At 38.0% G+C, this 19965-nt stretch overlaps 1 protein-coding gene across 1 annotated transcript in view; it reads left to right on the forward strand.

Moving 5' to 3' along the window:
• The window catches only part of LOC106867285 (uncharacterized), a 25688-nt gene extending 7306 nt beyond the window's left edge, over positions 1–18382 (forward strand). The window contains exons 3-10 of the mRNA XM_014912123.3: positions 6436–6565; positions 6918–6981; positions 8006–8089; positions 10917–11062; positions 12774–12914; positions 14516–14552; positions 17132–17316; positions 17423–18382. Of these exons, the coding sequence (XP_014767609.1) occupies positions 6436–6565; positions 6918–6981; positions 8006–8089; positions 10917–11062; positions 12774–12914; positions 14516–14552; positions 17132–17316; positions 17423–17462 (827 nt within the window). The 3' untranslated portion in view covers positions 17463–18382. The remainder of the gene's footprint in view (positions 1–6435; positions 6566–6917; positions 6982–8005; positions 8090–10916; positions 11063–12773; positions 12915–14515; positions 14553–17131; positions 17317–17422) is intronic.
• The last annotated feature ends 1583 nt before the right edge of the window (positions 18383–19965 follow it).

The raw sequence follows: 19965 nt of genomic DNA on the forward strand, positions 1-19965 counted from the left end.
TAGTAACTAAGGAGCTGAGACGTCTTAATGTTGCTGAAACAAGATGTTCAGGTGAAGATCATCTTGTTGAAAGAGCAACCGGCTTCACAGTGTTCTGGGTTGGGAGGCCAAAGGGAGAGAAAGGGGAGGGTGGTGTTGGGTTTGCAATTAGAAGTAATTTACTGAAAGACCTAGAACAACCACAAAGTATAAATGACTGCATGATGAAACTCCGGATCCCTCTCTCTTGTGGACGCTTTGTGACTGTTTTCTCCATCTATGCTCCCACACTCTCAGCAAATGAAGAAAATATCCATGCATTCTATGAGGAACTTAGAAGTAGTATCCTCTCAGTCCCTCTGAATGAGAAGTTGGTTGTGCTTGGCGACTTCAATGCACGTGTTGGCAGGGACAATAGTGCTTGGAATGTACTTGGGCGGTATGGAATAGGTAAGGTGAACAAAAATAGTTTACACCTGCTACAAATGTGCTCTGAACTAGGGTTGGCTGTTGGGAACACATTTTTTCACCATAAGCTAAAACATAAAGTCACCTGGATTCATCCAAGATCAAAGCAAGGTCACATGATTGACCTTGTATTAACTCGGAAATCTGACCTACAGGATTTGTGTAGTCTCAGAGTATTGCGAGGAGCTGATTGTGATACTGATCACAAAATGGTTAGGGCTAAGTTCAAATTCAGGGTTCGTACAAGAAAGCGCAGTGCAGGTGTGCGAGTCCCCCCCAAAATTGATGTAGGACAACTTAAACAGCCACAGGTCTCACAGCTATTTTGGGATAGATGCAGTAATATTTATTTTGAAGGTTCATGACAATCTTTTCGAGAAGGATTATATAAGGCTGGAGTGGATGTGCTGGGTTTTAAGAGGAGACAACATAGAGATTGGTTTGACTCCAATGATGCAATGGTAAATTAGCTACTGGCAACAAAGAGGTCTACTTATGAAAAATTTCTTAACCCAAACATTAAGGGCAAAGAAAAACTAGAAAAGGTATACAGAGCGCAGAAAGCAGAACTGCAAAAGGAATTAAGGAGGCTCAAAGATACCTGGTGGAGTAATTTGTCTGAGGAAATACAGGCATCTTATGAAAGGAAAGACATTAAAAACTTGTACGGCTTATTGCGACAAGCTTTTGGACCGCAGTCCTCAACGTATGTTCCCTTGAAATCAAAAGACGGAAATGAGGTTATTAAGGATCCTCCTGGAATAATGAGCAGATGGAGGGAGCATTTTGTGGAACTTTTCCATAATCCATCTGTAGTGAACATGGATGTCATAAATAATATCCCCCAAAGAGTGATAATGCAACACATGGACGATGCGCCTTCCATTGAAGAAGTAAAACTGGCAATACGGAAACTGAGATCCAACAAAGCTCCTGGGCTGGATGGTATTCCAGCTGAAATTCTGAAAGCAGGTGGGGATCACATCTCCTCCGAAATTCATAGCCTGTTGTGTCAAGTTTGGACTGAGTCCTCTGTGCCACAGGAATGGATAAACGGCATTCTAATCCCTATATACAAAAGTAAGGGACCCAAATCAGTGTGTGGTAATTCCAGAGGAATAACTCTCCTGGCACATACTGGGAAGATACTTTCGAGGATCATGTTAGAACGTCTCGTGGAGAATGTGTGTCCACATGTGATTCCTGAGGAACAGTGTGGTTTCAGACCCGAGCGGGGAACAATGGATATGATATTCTCTGCAAGGCAGGTTCAGGAGAAATGTTTAGAGGAACAAATGCCACTATACCAGGTTTTTATAGATCTAACTAAGGCATTTGACACAGTAAACAGGGACGCACTGTGGATTGTTTTGTGCAAACTTGGTTGCCCGACACATTTTGTGAGCCTCTTCGAGAAATTGCACAGCAACATGAAAGCTCAGGTAGTTTTTAATGGTAATCTATCTGATGAATTTTCAGTGGACAACGGTGTAAAACAGGGAGATATTCCTGCCCCTACACTTTTCTCTATATATTTTGCCACATTGCTTTGGTATGCATTTGAGGATTGTAACAGGGGAATTGGAATCAGATTCTGGACATCTGGTAGCATATTTAATCTGACCAGGTTTAACTGTAAGGCAAAGGTTTTCAGAGTACTTGTCAGAGAATTGCTTTATGCTGATGATGCTGACTTGCTGGCACACACAGAGGAAGATATGCAACATTTAATGGATAGATTTTCCACTGCATGTACATATTTTGGACTCACAGTAAGTCTGAGAAAAACCAAGGTAATGTTTACCCCCACACCTGGACAAATATATACTGAACCAAACATCTTTGTGAACGGAACAAGATTAGAAGTCATTGACACCTTTGTTTATCTTGGAACCACACTGTCAAGAGATGGTGGTCTTGGTGCAGAAATATACTATCGAATAGCGAAGGGAAGTGCTGCATTTGGAAAGCTTGAAAAGCGAGTATGGGCTGATAGAGATATCTCCCTGCAGACACAAATCAGCATCTACAAAGCGTGTGTATTGACTGCACTTCTTTATTCAGGCGAAACATGGACCACTTACAAGCGTCATGTAAAGATGCTAGAAAGGTTTCATCAAAAGTGTCTAAGACGCATCCTAGGAGTAAAATGGAAGAGTTTCGTAGCAGATACAGAGGTTCTGTGCAGGGCGCACTGTAGCTCAATTGAAAAACATATTATCCTGGCCCAAATGAGATGGACTGGGCATGTAATTAGAATGAAGGATGATCGTTTGCCGAAGCGCTTATTTTATGGTGAGCTCAGCTCTGGTAAGCAACCGTGGCAGAAACCGAGAAAGAGGTATAAAGATTGCATTAAACAAAGCCTAAAAAAACTAGATATGTATGAAAGTGATTGGTAAGGAGATGTTCTGGATCGAAGCAAGTGGAGAGCTGTTGTCAGGACGAGCTGTGATGTCTGGGAGGAAAAGATGTTTCAGCAACTTGAGCTTAAGCGGGCCTGTCGAAAGGGAAAAATTGTAAACAATGGAGAGTATAGGATGTGTATTGTGTGTGATCGCGTTCTTCTGTCAAAAGCAGGATATGTGAATCACATGAAAACACGAGGGTAGAAATTCCAGACACCCTAAATACCAACCGCCTTCTGCGACCTGTGGCATATGTCACAAGGTTTGTAAAACAATACCCGGACTTAAGAGACATATGCTGGTTCACAGAAGCATTTCCTTAGAATCAGATACCAGCGGGCAAGGATCGAGAGGCCTGAACATTTGTCATTTGTGCTGTAGACCTTGTCGCTCAGCAGCCAGACTTCAAAGTCACTTGAGGGCTCACCAACGGAGTGATTGTACTGCGTGATGATATGTGTGGATTGTTGATGGGATGGCTATTGTCTGTCAAGATGGAGCAGTCGTCATATATATGTATGTATATATATATATATATATATATATATATAATTTTTATATATAATATATATAATATGTTTTCTTTTGGTTTTTTGTTCTAATGAAAATCATTCCTGATGACGTGTAAGACAACTAATATATTTAACTTATTTTAATGGTTAAATATAGTTATACACAGAAATGTTTACATTGAATGAAGGCATGGATATATAAACTCTGGTGTTAAATCTCTCTTTTTTAAATGTATAAATTTGAAACTTTGGATATATATATATGTATGTATATATATAAGAAGCATATAGCTATATCCATCTGTATGTATGTGTATATATATATATATATATATATATATATATATGTATATATATATATATATATATATAAGAAGCATATATCTATATCCATCTGTCTGTATGTATATATATATATATATATATATATATATATATATATATATATGATGGATTCTTTCAAACTGTTTAATAACCTACAAATGATCATATTAGAATTATCTCCCTTGCTTGTTTGTTTTTTTTTAATGATTTTAAACTTCTACTAGAAGTGATTTTGACTACTGATTGCTAGGATGATCTCAGGTAATTGAAGTTTGTCAACTCACTGCATTACTAATGTGACAAATCCTACTGGTTACAGCTTGATAATTATTAAATTGTTTAGTCACTTAACAATCTAAGTACAAATCTTGTCAAGCTTGACTTAGCTTTTCCTGTCATTTTCGTGTGTTAGTGAAGAGAAGTACTAAAGTTTAGACTAATTAATTATCTGGTCAGGAGTACTACTCAACAGTGTCAACAATCAAGATCAAAAGAAAACCAAACTCTCTGTTAAACTGTATACCCTGGTACCAGTAAAGGATCTTCCCTGTGGTAACTCGATTTGCTAGAAATAACAGCTAAATGTCCCTCAAATTACACTTTTGCCATTTGAAGGAGATGACAAAGACTCAAGATATCTGGTGCCTTGCTGTATTCAAGAAGACCCATCCTTCACAGTAGAAGTGTTAAGGCCACTCTCTCTGATGAAGAGGATCAGCCTGCAAGGGCGCTGTACTGATGCAGTGTAAAAAGCATTTGTGCTGGCTCTGTGTATAAGCGCTCATGTGGGTGCCACATTAAAAGCACCCAGCACACACTGTAAAGTGGTTGGCATTGGGCAGGGAATTCAGCTGTAAAAACCAAGCCAAATCAGATTGGAACCTGGTGCAGCTCTCAAGCTTGCTGGTTTTGGTCAAACCTTCCAACCCATGCCAGCATGGAAAATGGATGTTAAAGGATGATGATCTTGAAAAGTTAAATGACTTGGACAGTGTAGTCATAAATATATGAAAAAATTGGATGGAGTAGTCACAGTTGTACTGTCTTTAATTATAGATCTGTTAGATCAGGGCAGATATGAGGGCTAAACACTCCACCACCACCAACAGCAACAAAAACAGGAATACTCTCAGAAAGAACTGTGAGTTTGGTAGAAATAATTATCATCACAATTTAATATCTATTTCTATGCTGGCATGGGTTATTTGGTTTGACAGGAGCTAACAAGCCATAGGACCCAACCAAACTCTGCTATCTTCCTTGGCTTTGTTTCTAAACGTGGATGCCCTTCCTAATGCCAGCAACCTTGCAGAGTGCTTTTTATGCAGCACTGGTGCTGTATTTAGTTTTATCTCTTGAAGTGGTTGCATTTGTTTTTGATCTCTCAGAAATACACAAAAGACTTCTTTTATCAGTATGGTAGTCGCCTTGAGATGCCACATTTTTTCAATTAGTAATTTCACTTAGCATTCTTTCTATTAGCAAGCCTTTATATTTACTGATCTTGTCAAATTCTTTCGCCGCTATATTGTGATCGCAAGGAACACTCATGTCAATTAATAAACACACCTTTTTTGTCTGATCTTTTATAATAATATCCAGTTTATTAGTTTTTATAGTTTTGTCGGTATGTACGGGGAAGTCCCAGAGAATCAACACATTTTCTCCCTCAGTTACAGCATCAGGATGGTGTTTATACCATTTGTCAGCGGTTTAGACTTTATAATGCCAACATATTGTCCAGTGTAAATACTAGCCAACTCTGTCATGTCTTGCTTTATATTCTACAGGTGCTAAGACTATTATTATTATTATTATTATTATTATTATAGTAAGGTAACAAGCTGGCAGAATCATTAGCACACTGGGCGAAATGCTTCGCAGCATTTCGTCCGTTTTTACGTTCTGAGTTCAAATTCAGCCAAAGTTGACTTTGCCTTTCATCCTTTTGGGGTCAGTGAAATAAGTACCAGTTGAACACTGGGGTTGATGATGTCGACTTATTCCCGACCCCAAAATTGCTGGCCTTGTGCCAAAATTTGAAATCATCATTGTTATTATTATTATTATTATTATTATTATTATTATTATTTTATATTTGACTTTTGTTTTGCATTTGTACAAGTTGGATCCAAGTCTCACCCAGAGACCTCAAGAGACAACAAGTTAGAAGTTCATGTAGGTGTTATGCCTAGGGTACCATATATTTGGATTTGTACAGTTTTGTTCTAGTGAATGTTTAAGAAACCATAAGAAAATTATGTGTTTGTTTTAAAATTTGAGATCACATAGACAGTATTTTACGTAGGATATGGGCAGTTCCCATGAGCACTATCTTTTGAACTTCAGCCATTTTGGTGTTTCCTGGTATCTGAGCTAGGTAGTAATCAGCCCGTTTCGCTGTCATTCCCAGGGCACCTATGACAATAGGTATTGTTTTCGTCTTCAGATTCCACATTTTGCTAATTTCTATTTCAAGATCTTTATATTTGCTCAATTTTTGGTAGGTCTTGACAGATACGTTTATATCGATTGGGACAGTCATATCAATGAGGAGGCATGATTTTTGTCTGAAGTCTTTCAGTATGATGTCTGGCCTATTTGCATCTATCTTTCTGTCAGTTTGAATGGTGAAGTTCTAGAGGAGTGCGATGTGATCATTTTCTTCTTCTTCTTATTGTTATTATTATTATTAACTCTGTACTATGTCAAAAAAAAAAAATGTTCATCTTTCTTTTTCTCAGTTGTCCTGATAACCACCGCAGTGTTCAAACCAGAAGCTGACCGTTGGTTTAAGAGAGGTTTAACCTGTAGTTCATTACTCAGTATTTCTCTTCACCCTCCTATTGTCTCATTCTGTTTACATAAACACAGGTAAGTGCCCTTCTTGCTCATTTCTCTCGATATCTTTTTAGTGCTCTCATCATTTTCTTTCCCCAACCAGTCTTGGAAGCCTTGCTAAAAAGTCATGGTGCTTCATGCTTTTCTTCCTTTAACTATAGGCGCAGGAGTGGCTGTGTGGTAAGTAGCTTGCTTACGAACCACATAGTACCGGGTTCAGTCCCACTGCGTGGCACCTTCGGCAAGTGTCTTCTACTATTGCCTCGGGCCGACCAAAGCCTTGTGAGTGTATGTGTATTTGCATGTGTGTGTATGAGTATATGTGTTCATTTTATTTAAATTATTCTAATGAAATTTTGATGATACATTTTTCTTCTAATTTCAGTCAAATATCGAAACTTCTTCGTCAAAGTCAACAGTTTGCTGTCAATTTTATAGGAGAACATGAGGTTAGATAAATGATACCTACTGACTTTAAAATCTTTATTGAAAAATGCATCTTTTTATAGTTTTATGAGTGGCACATAGTCCCCATTAAGTCAAGGAGGGCAGTAAGTTCAAATAAGAACTGTGACAAGTTGTTCAACCCATGCCAACATGGAAAATCATTATCATCATCATCATCGTCTTCATTTCAGTGTCCACTTTTCTATACTTGCATCGGCCTGATGAAGTTTTTTGAGGCAGAGTTTCTCTGACTGGGTACCCTTCCTGTCCCCAACCCTGACCTGTTTCCAAGCAAGATAATATTTCCCCCTGGCCAGACATGTTCTTGCTGAACATTAGGAATTAATGACACTGCTTGTATCACTGTGAAACTCATTTATGACCATCATGAGATGTCAAGACAAGGAGATACAAACATATACACAAACACACTCAGGTACATACATACATGAACACACATGCGCATGCACACACCCACACACATATCTATGCCTCTATGCCAGCATGGAAAATGCGTTGATGATGATAAAGTGGCTGGTGTTTGGAAGGGCATCTAGCCATAAAAACCATGCCAAATTTGATCTCAGTCCACTCTGTTGGGTGGTTTTAGGAAGAGCATCCAGCTGTGAAAACTGTGCCAAAACAAACAAGTGCAGACTTCTGCCTGGCTGGCTCCTGTCAAACCGTCCCAAACATGACAGCATGGAAGGCAGATGATGATGTTGAGGTACAAGTGTGGTTGTATAGTTAAGAAATTTGCTTCCTAGCCACATGCTTACGGGTTCAGTCCCACTGTGTCCACCTGTGTCCAAGGAAAACCGTTTACATAAAAAAAAAACGCGTTACCATCAAATTTGTGTTTTTTTTTCTAATGTATTTTATACAGCAATTATAATAAACCTGACTAAGCATTCATTTTGCTCAGTGCATATTACACAAAAGAGGTATTTTTTCTAGGATTTCAACATTATTTAGAAGTACTTATTGTATACAAATGACTATGGTATATCTTAATTTCTTTTACAGGTGAAATGTGCAGATATTTTTTCCACTCCACCACAACAAGATGAAGATCAGTTTTCAGGCGTGTCACACTATCTCACTAAGGAAGTAACTATCATTATATATATATATATATATTTTTTTAAAGTGTTCTGTCAAGCAATAAGGTTAATTACTCAGAGGCACCATTGTAAGAAAAAACAATAGTTAAATCAGTGTTAATTAGTGTAATGATCATCGAAGAGCTAATTGAAAATAATTATGCAGTACATAGGCACTGGCATGGCTTGCTTCTCGACCACATGATTCTGTGTTTAGTAACATTGTGTGGCACCTTGGGCAAGTGTCTTCTATTCTAGCTTCGGGCTGATCAGAACTTTGTGAGTGGATTTGGTAGATGGAAGCTGAAAGAAGCCCATCATATATATATCATCATCATCGTTGTCGTTTAACATCTGCTTTCCATGCTGGATGGTTTGACTGAGGACTGGTGAGCCAGAAGGCTGCACCAGGCTCAATCTGGTCTGGCAAAGTTTCTACAGCTGGACGCCCTTCCTTACACCATAAATATATATATATATCATCATCATCATCATCATCGTTTAACGTCCGCTTTCCATGCTAGCATGGGTTGGACGATTTGACTGAGGACTGGTGAAACCGGATGGCAACACCAGGCTCCAGTCTGATTTGGCAGAGTTTCTACAGCTGGATGCCCTTCCTAACGCCAACCACTCAGAGAGTGTAGTGGGTGCTTTTACGTGTCACCCGCACGAAAACGGCCACGCTCGAAATGGTGTCTTTTATGTGCCACCCGCACAAGCCAGTCCAGGGGCACTGGCAACGATCTCGCTCGAAAATCCTACAGGAGCCAGTCAGGCGGTACTGGCAACGGCCACGCTCAAAATGGTGCATCTCATGTGCCACCCGCACAAGAACCAGTCCAGGGGCACTGGCAACGATCTTACTTGGCTTGCCGGGTCTTCTCACGCACAGCCCATTTCCAAAGGTCTCGGTCCGTAGTCATCGCCTCGGTGAGGCCCAATGTACGAAGGTCTTGCCTCACCACCTCAGCCCAGGTCTTCCTGGGCCTACCTCTTCCACGGGTTCCCTCAACTGTTAGGGTGTGGCACTTTTTCACGCAGCTATCCTCCTCCATTCTCACCACATGTCCATACCAGCGCAATCATCTCTCTTGCACGCCACAACTGATGCTTCTAATGTTCAGCTTTTCTCTCAAGATACTTACACTCTGACGGGTATTCACATTGACATTACACATCCAACGGAGCATACTGGCTTCATTCCTTGCGAGCTTACGTATGTCCTCAGCAGTTACAGCCCATGTTTCACTGCCATGTAGCATGGTTGTTCGTACGCATGCGTCATACAGTCTGCCTTTTACTCTGAGTGAGAGTCCCTTTGTCGCCAGCAGGGGTAAGAGCTCTCTAAACTTTGCCCAGGCTATTCTTATTCTAGCAGCTACACTTTCAGCGCACCCACCCCCACTACTAACTTGGTCGCCCAGATAGCGGAAGCTATCGACTACCTCTAGTTTTTCATATATATATATATATATATATATATATATATATATAGGCACAGGAGTGGCTGTGTGGTAAGTAGCTTGCTTACCAACCACATGGTTCTGGGTTCAGTCCCACTGCGTGGCACCTTGGGCTTCTTTCGACGGGCTTCTTTCAGCTTCTATCTACCAAATCCACTCACAAGGCTTTGGTCGGCACAAGGCTGTAGTAGAAGACACTTGCCTAAGTGCCACACAGTGGGACTGAACCCAGAACCATGTGGTTGGTAAGCAAGCTACTTACCACACAGCCACTCCTGCACCTGATAATAAATGAAATAAGACATTAGAAAATCATTCGAGTGACGTCGTTGCCATTGCCGCTGGACTGGCTCTTGTGCAGGTGACACGTAAGAACACCATTTTGAGTGTGGCTTTTGCCAGTACCGCGTGACTGGCCCTTGTGCCGGTGGTACGTAAAAGCACCCACTACACTCTCGGAGTGGTTGGCGTTAGGAAGGGCATCCAGCTGTAGAAACTCTGCCAGATCAGATTGGAGCCTGGTGCAGTCATCTGGCTTGCCAGTCCTCAGTCAAATCGTCCAACCCATGCCAGCATGGAAAGCAGACGTTAAACGATGATGATGATGATGGTGATGGTGATGGTGGTGGTGGTGGTGGTGGTGATGATGACGATGATGATGATGATGGTGATGATGATGATGAAGGCATGTTGTTTAGCTCGAAGTCAACCCTGATTGAGCAGAACCAAGATAAAAGGCATTTCTGCCATGACTTCCCTGACCACAGAAACTGTGTGGAAGCTTGTTGTATATATATATATATATGTGTGTGTGTGTGTGTGTGTGTCAGTGTTTATTCCACTGCCACATAATTGACATTGCTTTGTTTATATCTCTGTATCTTAGTGGTTCAGCAAAAGGGACTAATAAAATAAATACTGGGGTTAATTTGTTTGGCTAAAACCCTTCAAGTGTGTCCCAGTATGACCACAATCCAATAACTGAAACAACTAAATTTATCTAATCTGCCCTTTCCCTTTTTTAATATAGTAAAGGTTCTGATTTTAGGGATATTTAGCTGATATTTCTACCAAGTTAAACAATTATGTAAAAGCTTCCTTTTTTTGTTGTTCATTATTATTCAGCTTATCATCAGGTTGTTCTGTCAGAGCTGACCTGTGGTCAAAGACATTTGACATTTCACCCATGACCAACCAGTTATTTTTTTTTATACCAGTAACTAAACTGTCCAATGTATCTGTAATATTTATGTAAAATGATAGGATATGACTCAAGGGAGGTTTGACTTCTATTTCTGGTAAATCAAACAACAGCATAGATGCCCCACGTGGTGGTTATATTCATTATTGATATGTTTATATTTCCAGGGTCTTCCTGTCTTAAATGGAACACCTGCTTTGTTGTGTAAAGTCAACTGCATCCACAATGTTGAGGACCGTTGCGTTTGGTATGGGCAGGTTACAGAATTACTTCAGGAAAGCGGAGATAATAACCCAGTTCTGCACTACAATAAGTAACATAACATTACGTATTTTCTAACACATCTATTTTGCTTTTGTTCATTGTGTCATTTGTGTTGTTGGCACTCCGTTGCTTACAACGACGAGGGTTCCAGTTGATCCGATCAACGGAACAGCCTGCTCGTGAAATTAACATGCAAGTGGCTGAGCACTCCACAGACATGTGTACCCTTAACGTAGTTCTCGGGGATGTTCAGCGTGACACAGAGTGTGACAAGGCGGGCCCTTCAAATTACAGGCACAACAGAAACAGGAAGTAAGTGTGAGAGAAAGTTGTGGTGAAAGAGTACAGCAGGGTTCACCACCATCCCCTGCCGGAGCCTCGTGGTGCTTTAGGTGTTTTTGCTCAATAAACACTCACAACGCCCGGTCTGGGAATCGAAACCGCAATCCTATGACCACGAGTCCGCTACCCTAACCACTGGGCCATTGCGCCTCCACTTGTGTCATTTATATTCCAAACTTCTATTAATTCTAGTTTACAATCAGTTACTTAAGAATAAGTTCTTAAATGTTAAATGTTTAACTCTTTAGCATTTAAACCGGCCATATTTGACCAGAATATTCAGCCTGTTTCATTTCCAAACCAACAAGATCCTACCTCTCACATCTACTCTATGATGTCCTTCTAAAAATACAAACAATAATTACTTCATCAAAATCTTGAAGCTATGACAGAATGCATGATTGATTCTAAACACTGTGAATAAATAAGCATCACATTTGAGAGAGTAATTTGAATGCTAATGGGTCAAAAACACAAACACAAAGACCATTAAATTCATTTCTTGAAGTGACCAAATAAAATAAGTACTAGGCTTACAAAGAATAAGTCCTGGGGTCGATTTGCTCGACTAAAGGCAGTGCTCCAGCATGGCTACAGTCAAATGACTGAAACAAGTAAAGGAGGAGGAGGGGTCGATGTAATTGACTTAACCCGTCCTCCAAAATTGCTGCCCTTGTGGCAAAATTCGGAATCATTATTATAATTATTATAGAGGCGGTGAGCTGGCAAAATCGTTAGCACACTAGGCAAAATGCTTAGCAGTATTTTGCCCTTCACTACATTCTGAGTTTCCCCAAAATGGCTGCCCTTGTGGCAAAATGTGACACCATTATTATTATTGTTATTATTATTATTATTATTATTAAGGTGGTGAGCTGGCAGAATCATTAGCATGCCAGGTAAAATGCTTAGTGGCATTTTGTCTGTCTTCACATTCTGAGTTCAAATTCCGCTGAGGTTGACTTTGCCTTTCATCCTTTCAGAGTTGATAACTTAAGTACCATCTCTTCCCCTAATTTGGCTGCCCTTGTGGAAAAATTTGAAACCATTATTATTATTATTATTATTATGATCCTTCTCCTCACCAGCACCATTGTTTTTATATCTGCATTTACATGCACAACTCTCATTGGATGGCACTTTTCAAGGTAGCATTTTATGGCTTGGTGTCTTTCTTGACACCAATCCTGTGTTTTTAATACTGAGTACTCATGTTATGAAGCAACACAGTATTGGTATAGCTTGAATTATAGGCTGTTCTATAATAAGCAATATTTTAAAATCTTTATAAATGTAACGTAATATTTAATTCCTTTATGTAGATATATTATCTTTTCTGTTTTCCTTACATTTAAATTAAGATATAATATATCTTGTGAAAAAACAAAACAAAACATTCTAACTATATATTTTTCTAGGGCTTATCACAAAGTTGGTGCATTGATTAGTGCAACTGCTCCTCCTTCACATATCACTCCAGATCGACTTACTAATTACCTTCAATTAATATGGTCTCATGCAAAAGAACATGGTATACAAAATTCAGCTTATTGTATAAGGTAAGTTGTAATTTATTATCAATCGAATGTCCCCCCCCCCCCCCTTCCTTCCTTCCTTCTATAATACAGGCATCCTGCATGTTATGGAAATATTGAATTCTTAAAAATTTTGTCTCAGCATGGAATTCTAAACTATAAAATGTATTTCTCATGGAAGCCAATGAAAACTAAATTTCATATCTCAAGATTTTCAGGAAAGCAATCTTTCTATAATTTGGAAGTTGCTTGTATATCAATGGTCTTGTTAAACATGTTTAACAAACTTAGATCTGGCCTTACCACCCCTACCTTCTGTTTCCAGTGTGCAGAATGTTTTGTACCAAACACTTGTTTTCCATTATCATCAAGTCTCCGTAACTTCATAGATATTTCTTACACAAATCAGATGTGTTTTGTAATGGTTATGTACTTTTGTTTATCTCACATGCTCTCTGCCTTTCGTGGACATTGTAGATCTTGATGGATGGATGGTTCTCTATGACTTTTAATGATGAGAATCCAATTGTTTGATCAATTGAATTATCTGTTCATTGGATTAGTGTGTTAAGTGGCTAAGCATTTCACAGATATGTTGACCCTTAATGTAATTTTTAGGTAGAATCAACATGGCACAGGGTGTGACAAGGTACTGAGTTACTGGTACAATCTCTCTGACAAACTCCGATAAAGTTCCAATTCCTACATAGTTTTATTCACAAGGAATTGATTCAACTAGAGTTTATAGAAAATGATATTTGCTCAAGATTCCATGTGGTGGGTTTTGAACCCAGGACTTTGTGGTTGTGAAGTAAACTCCTTAACCATTTGACCACACTGTGCCTATGTTATAGATTTAATGCAAACTCAAGGGTAGCAAACCTTGAAGTGTTGAAAACTAGAAGTTGTTGTTTAGTTCTGATTGAATACATCTATGACCAAAGATGTTCCGACATTGACAGTCCTGCCTCTAATTCAGACATACTGTATCTAAGACTACATACCCCAATGTGTCATCCTTTGTGGTTCAACTGCTATTTCTAGCAATTTGTAGTGAATCTTTTCCTGGCTCACAAATATAGAGGTTGATGGAGATAAAAGGTAATACTATGGTAAACTTCATCATACAGGCGCAGGAGTGGCTGTGTGGTAAGGTAGCTTGCTTACCAACCACATGGTTTTATGGGTTCAGTCCCACTGCGTGGCACCTTGGGCAAGTGTCTTCTACTATAGCCTTGGGCCAACCAAAGCCTTGTGAGTAGATTTGGTAGATGGAAACTGAAAGAAGCCCATCGTATATATGTATATATATATGTGTCTGTGTTTGTGTGTCTGTGTTTGTCTCTCAACATCGCTTGACAACCGATGCTGGTGTGTTTACGTACCCGTAACTAAGTGGTTCGGCAAAAGAGACCGATAGAATAAGTACTAGGCTTCCAAAGAATAAGCCCTGGGGTCGATTTTCTCGACTAAAGGCGGTGCTCCAGCATGGCCGCAGTCAAATGACTGAAACAAATAAAAGAGTAAAACACTGTATTTTGAAGTCAAGTACAACATAATGCTCTTATGTATGACATGCATATTTATGGTAATAAATATATTTTTGTTTTATTTTTATTTTTCAGAGAAAACTTGCAAAAGAATATTCCAATAAATGATTCTGTAAGTTACTAAGAATTTTCAAAAATTACCTTTTAAAACTGTTTCAAGGAAAAAAAAAAAAAAGAATTATGTTGTTTTTTAGGACTCCATGAAAAGATACTCCAGTTAGTTGGCTCTTTTGTGACAATATTTTTAATGAAAATGCATTCTATGTACTTCAATTAATTTTAAAAATATTGGGTCATCCCATAAATAATGTGGTTTTTTTCAATTGCATGAACTAAAAGTCAGAGGGAGACAGAATAAAATTGCATCAATTTGCTATAAAAGCAGATAGTAATTTTACCTTGTGCTTATTCTTGGTACAAATTTTGAAGAGTGCAGTTCAGTTTTAACAGTTATCTTTTTCAAAGCTATAATGTAAGTGACAAAGGAGCATATTCGGCATATTTTGCTTCATGAGTTCAATAAAGTAAACAACGCAATGGAAAGTGTGAGGAATATTAATGCAGTATATGCGGATTGGACAATAAGTGTAAGCCAGTGTTAACGGTGGTTCCAGAAATTCCAAGCCGGAAACTACAACCTAGAAGATGAGCCTCATCCTGGAAGATCTGTAGAGCTCGACGAGGACATCCTGCAAACCCTGGTGGAAAAAAATCCTATTGTAACTGTTGAGGAACTAGCAAAGAAGCTTTGATTTGGTCAGTCAACCATTCATCGACACCTGCATACCTTTGGAAAAGTTAGCAAATTGGGTCAGTGGGTTCCTCACAAACTTACTGAGTCTAATTGCATGCAATTAGACTCAGTTAAGTTAAGCCTCCCATAATGGCAGTATTGTTTCTATTATCCCTTAGTGACCGATCTAGGGTTTCTAGTGCACCACGGTGTGCCATTGCGCATTCATCCCAGACAATAAGTGTAGTTTGGAGTAGAAACTCCGCTGTTGGTGATCATTTTGAAATATTGCACATTTGGGCATCACTGAAGTGAGTTTTCTTGAGCATGAATAGAGGCAGTTTTCTTTGTGGAGATAAATAAGAATGTATTTGTTTTGGTGGTATGGCTGAAAAGAGCGAACGATTAAGGAACATATAAGATGGAAAACAGAGCAATTTGAAGTTGTGCATTGTATAACTTAATTTTTTAGTAACGAATGAAGAGGTGTGGAAAAATTCATAAGTCAATTTGTATACCGTTATTTTGAGAAGAAACGGTAAACTCTGAATGATTTGGCTATGTTCTGTGTTGATAAGCATAATGCATTCTGTTAGCTGATACTTGGTGGAGTGGATTGCTGGTGTAATGGAAGTTATTGTATGTCCAGAAGTGAAGGGGGGAGAGTACAATTTGCATGAAAGTGATTTATGTTCTTAAGAAGGATCACAAACTATGTACTGTTTCATCAAATGAAAAGGGGTTAATATGATTTTGCCCAGAAATCACATTTTCAAAATTATAATTCCCCCCCTCCCCACCTAAATTTCCTAATTTTTTATTTGTTTTTCGAATTTTGTTTTTTTATCTATGTGGGAAAATACAGATATTATGAATCTTGGAAATATAATTTGTTATTGAAATTTTAATTTTTCTGAAAGAAATACTGAATGCTCCTTCCCCCACCTCAGTCACCCATCAGCTACTCGCTTTCGGGTGAAATGCAAATCTCCTGTATGGAAAACATAGGAATGTGCGTAAATTGAGGAAAGAAATAAGGGGTGGGGTACTCAAATGTCATCTTGGACATGCTAGAAACAACAGGTAAAAGACAGGATTTCTAAGATAACTTCCTTGTAAGTTTAAATGGAAGATCAGGTTTTGAAATTTGCTCCTTACAAACAGGAATGGTAGAATAGGAAAAGGTAATTTCCATAGGATTTGAGCTGTAATTTTGTGCACAGCAAGAAATAATATAATTCATATAGAACTTTAACTGTGTGTGTGTGCCAAAGAAAGTTATTTTTGCATACCTTTCTTAAAGGACCAGCCTGACATCTCATCGCTATTATTCATATCACTTTTCAGTCCCACCTAATTTATTTTCATCCACTTTTTAAAAATGTGAATAGTCATGTTACTGAATCTGTGTTCATTATAATATCAATGGAATGTTGTACAGTAAATAACTTGAATAGAAACTACAGCAAGAAACCTCTTCTGCTCTGGCTCCTTGTCCAATACTTTTATCCTTTATTTCCGAGTGTAAAGCTGCTTCATCAGGGTTTGTAGTCTTCCAAGCAACATGGTGATCTTAGTGGTGTTTTTGGCATGAAAATAAAGCACCCAGTACATACTGTAAAGTGGTTGGCATTAGGAAGGGCAAAGAGGTGTTAAAACCATGCCAAAGCAGACACTAGAGCAACTTTTGCCAGCATGGAAAATGGATGTTAAATGATGATGATGATGATAAAAAAACAAATATAAATGTTGTTCAATTTTAAACTCTAATATCAAGTTATTTGAACCCAGATATAGTTAATCGTACTTATAAATTTTGAAAACATTTCCTATAGTGTCAGGCCTTGAGACTTAAACAAATTTTTATAAATATCAATAAGATATAGCTACTTGAGAATGAATCACTTTACAAACTTTGTAAAAATTAAATGTTTGTTATTACTTATATTGTTTTATAGAATTGGCATGAAACTGTGATCCGGTTTTATATAGACATGGTACAGAATGCTTTGAAAACTGAAACTAGCCATATTAACACTTTTGAAGAATTTCTTCTGAAAAATGAAGAATTTGTAAAACCACAAGAATTGCTATTTAAATATTACAGTGAAGATATTATATTGTCTGAAGAGTCTAGAAGAAGGTAAACACTTGTACTTTTTTATTCACAATCTCTTAGAAATGAAAGAGTCCATTTGCAATATTTCTTTTATCCCTATAAAATTTCTAATGTATTTGTTTATTTTCAGATATCTCTCACCAAACAAGAAGTCTCTTCCAATATTATAGTTCTTAAATTTCAATATTGGCTACTGTATTTATTTTGTATGGACAAAATAGAAAAAAAAAAAGAAAAACTGACAAGAAGCTTTGAATAAATGAAGGAAACAACTATCATCACAGAAGAAGGCATTGCCAATGCCTTTGGTCTTACAGCTTGTTCTATTTTGTAAAAAAATATGGCAGGAATGAAATATTTCAATTTAAACAGATTTTCAACATTACAGATCTACACAAATCATCTCTCAACTCAAAACTGAACTCAGTTGAATAGAATCAGCATACATATAATTTGAGTGTATTTTCCTTTAGATTTTCTTTTCGCTTTACCTCTGTAATCCCTGAGTCAACTTTTCAGTTACATCATAAAGGTAAAAACCCAAGTTGTCTTAGTACAAGGTAGACATTAGTTAATAATTATACTGTCGACTCATTTCATTTCTACCAATGGTTGAAAGGTTCTACAATTGTTTATAACTCTAAGGTGGCGAGCTGGCAGAAACGTTAGCATGCTGGGCGAAATGCTTAGCGGTATTTCATCTGTCTTTACGTTCTGAGTTCAAATTCCGCCGAGGTCGACTTTACCTTTCATCCTTTCGGGGTCGATCTAATCGACTGGTTCCCCTCCCACAAAATTTCAGGCCTTGTGCCGAGAATAGAAAAGAATTGTTTATAACTCTATATAGATTATATACAGTCACTAATGGTATCTATTTTCTGTAAGATATTGTTTAACAAAATCCAGTAAAATCAGAAAGCAAGTTATATCTAAATTATTTATATGCCATTGATTCAATTGATTTAAAAAGCTGGGTGACTAATTGCTAGCATAATTAAAGATGTGGTATATTCCATGGAGATTTTTTTACTAAATTCATAAAGTATTACATCTGACATAAATTATTGCAGTAATAAATTTTAAAATAAAATATTTTTGTTTTCATTCAGAAAAATTTGCATCAATCCTTTAACATTTAAACCAGCTATATCTAACCCAATATTCTGTTTTATATTCAAACTGACTAGATCCAGCCTCTCACACCTACCCTATGATGTCATTCTAAAAACATTCACATCATCAATGTCATGAAGCTATATGATAATGCATGGTTAATTCAAAACAATGTGAATAAATAAGCAACATGTTTAACAGAGTAATCTCAATGTTAAAGGATTGAAGATGCTTTTTGTTAGCAAGTTTCCCATTTCGTTTCTGCACCTTGGATCACTTCAATGATTATTTAGTAGGCTACATAATCATTGATTGACCTCATTATTTGACTGAGGCTAAATCAAAAGCACTCGTGCAATATCTTTGAAGAAATAAAATATAACATTGCTCAGCTTCATCAAAAAAAACAAGTCAGGTGATGAGAATAAAATGATCATTTTTGTCTGAATAATTTAGACAGTGACATGATCCTTTTCAGTTCTTTGTGTTGCTAGTAGATTAAATACACTCTTACAGGTTTTCATAATGTAATTGTCACCTGTGATGCATTGTAGAAATGGAGGTAAATTCTAAAAAATTAAAAAGCTGATTTTCTGTATACATTCCAACATATTCACATCATTTTGTTTAAATCTTTTAAACTCTGATATCTGATAACAAAAATGTTGATGCTTGATTATGAGATTTAAAATGCTTGTCTACAGTCATAAGATTGTAGCCCTTCCTTATATATCCATTACATCCACACATTTCATCGCATCGCATGCTGTGATTAGCATTCCAATGACCTATACTTGGTAGATAATCAAGCATTGTCCTGACAAAGAAGTTGAACACGTTCAATATACTTGCCAATATGAAGTGGCACCAAGAAGTTCCTGGGCTAGTAGCATGCCAACAGATGGTTGCATGTGCAGTGAGAGCTAGCAGTGACCTTCATGAGGCAGTGTGCCAAGTGACATTGCTGTGTTACACTTTGAAGTTGTGAAATTTGTGTTTTTGTAATCACATGCACGCTGTAGTGTGGAGGCGCAATGGCCCAGTGATTAGGGCAGCGGACTTGCGATTTCGATTCCCAGACTGGGTGTTTTGAGTGTTTATTGAGCGAAAACACCTAAGGCTCTGGCAGGGGATAGTGGCAAACCCTGTTGTACTCTTTCAGCACAACTTTTTCTCACTCTTCCTTCCTGTTTCTGTTGTGCCTGTATTTCAAAAGGCCAAACTTGTCACACTGAATATCCCCGAGAACTACGTTAAGGGTACACATGTCTGTGGAGTGCTCAGCCACTTGCACGTTAATTTCACAAGCAGGCTGTTCCGTTCATCGGATCGACTGGAACCCTCGACGTCGTAAGCGACGGAGTGCCAACAACAGTATGCTGTAGTCTATGATTTTTGTTATGGACAGGAAGTTGGAACAAAGAGCCAATGTGAAATTTTGTGTTAAACATGGGAAGTCTACTACAGAGACATTGAGCATACTTTAGCAGCCTTATGGCGACGAAGCAATGGGACTTCAACCTCAATAAACATAATTATCCAAACATCCCTATTTGAACT

This window comes from Octopus bimaculoides, chromosome 3 (genome assembly GCF_046866305.1).
Source record: "Octopus bimaculoides isolate indiv1 chromosome 3, ASM4686630v1, whole genome shotgun sequence".
NCBI lineage: Eukaryota > Metazoa > Mollusca > Cephalopoda > Octopoda > Octopodidae > Octopus > Octopus bimaculoides.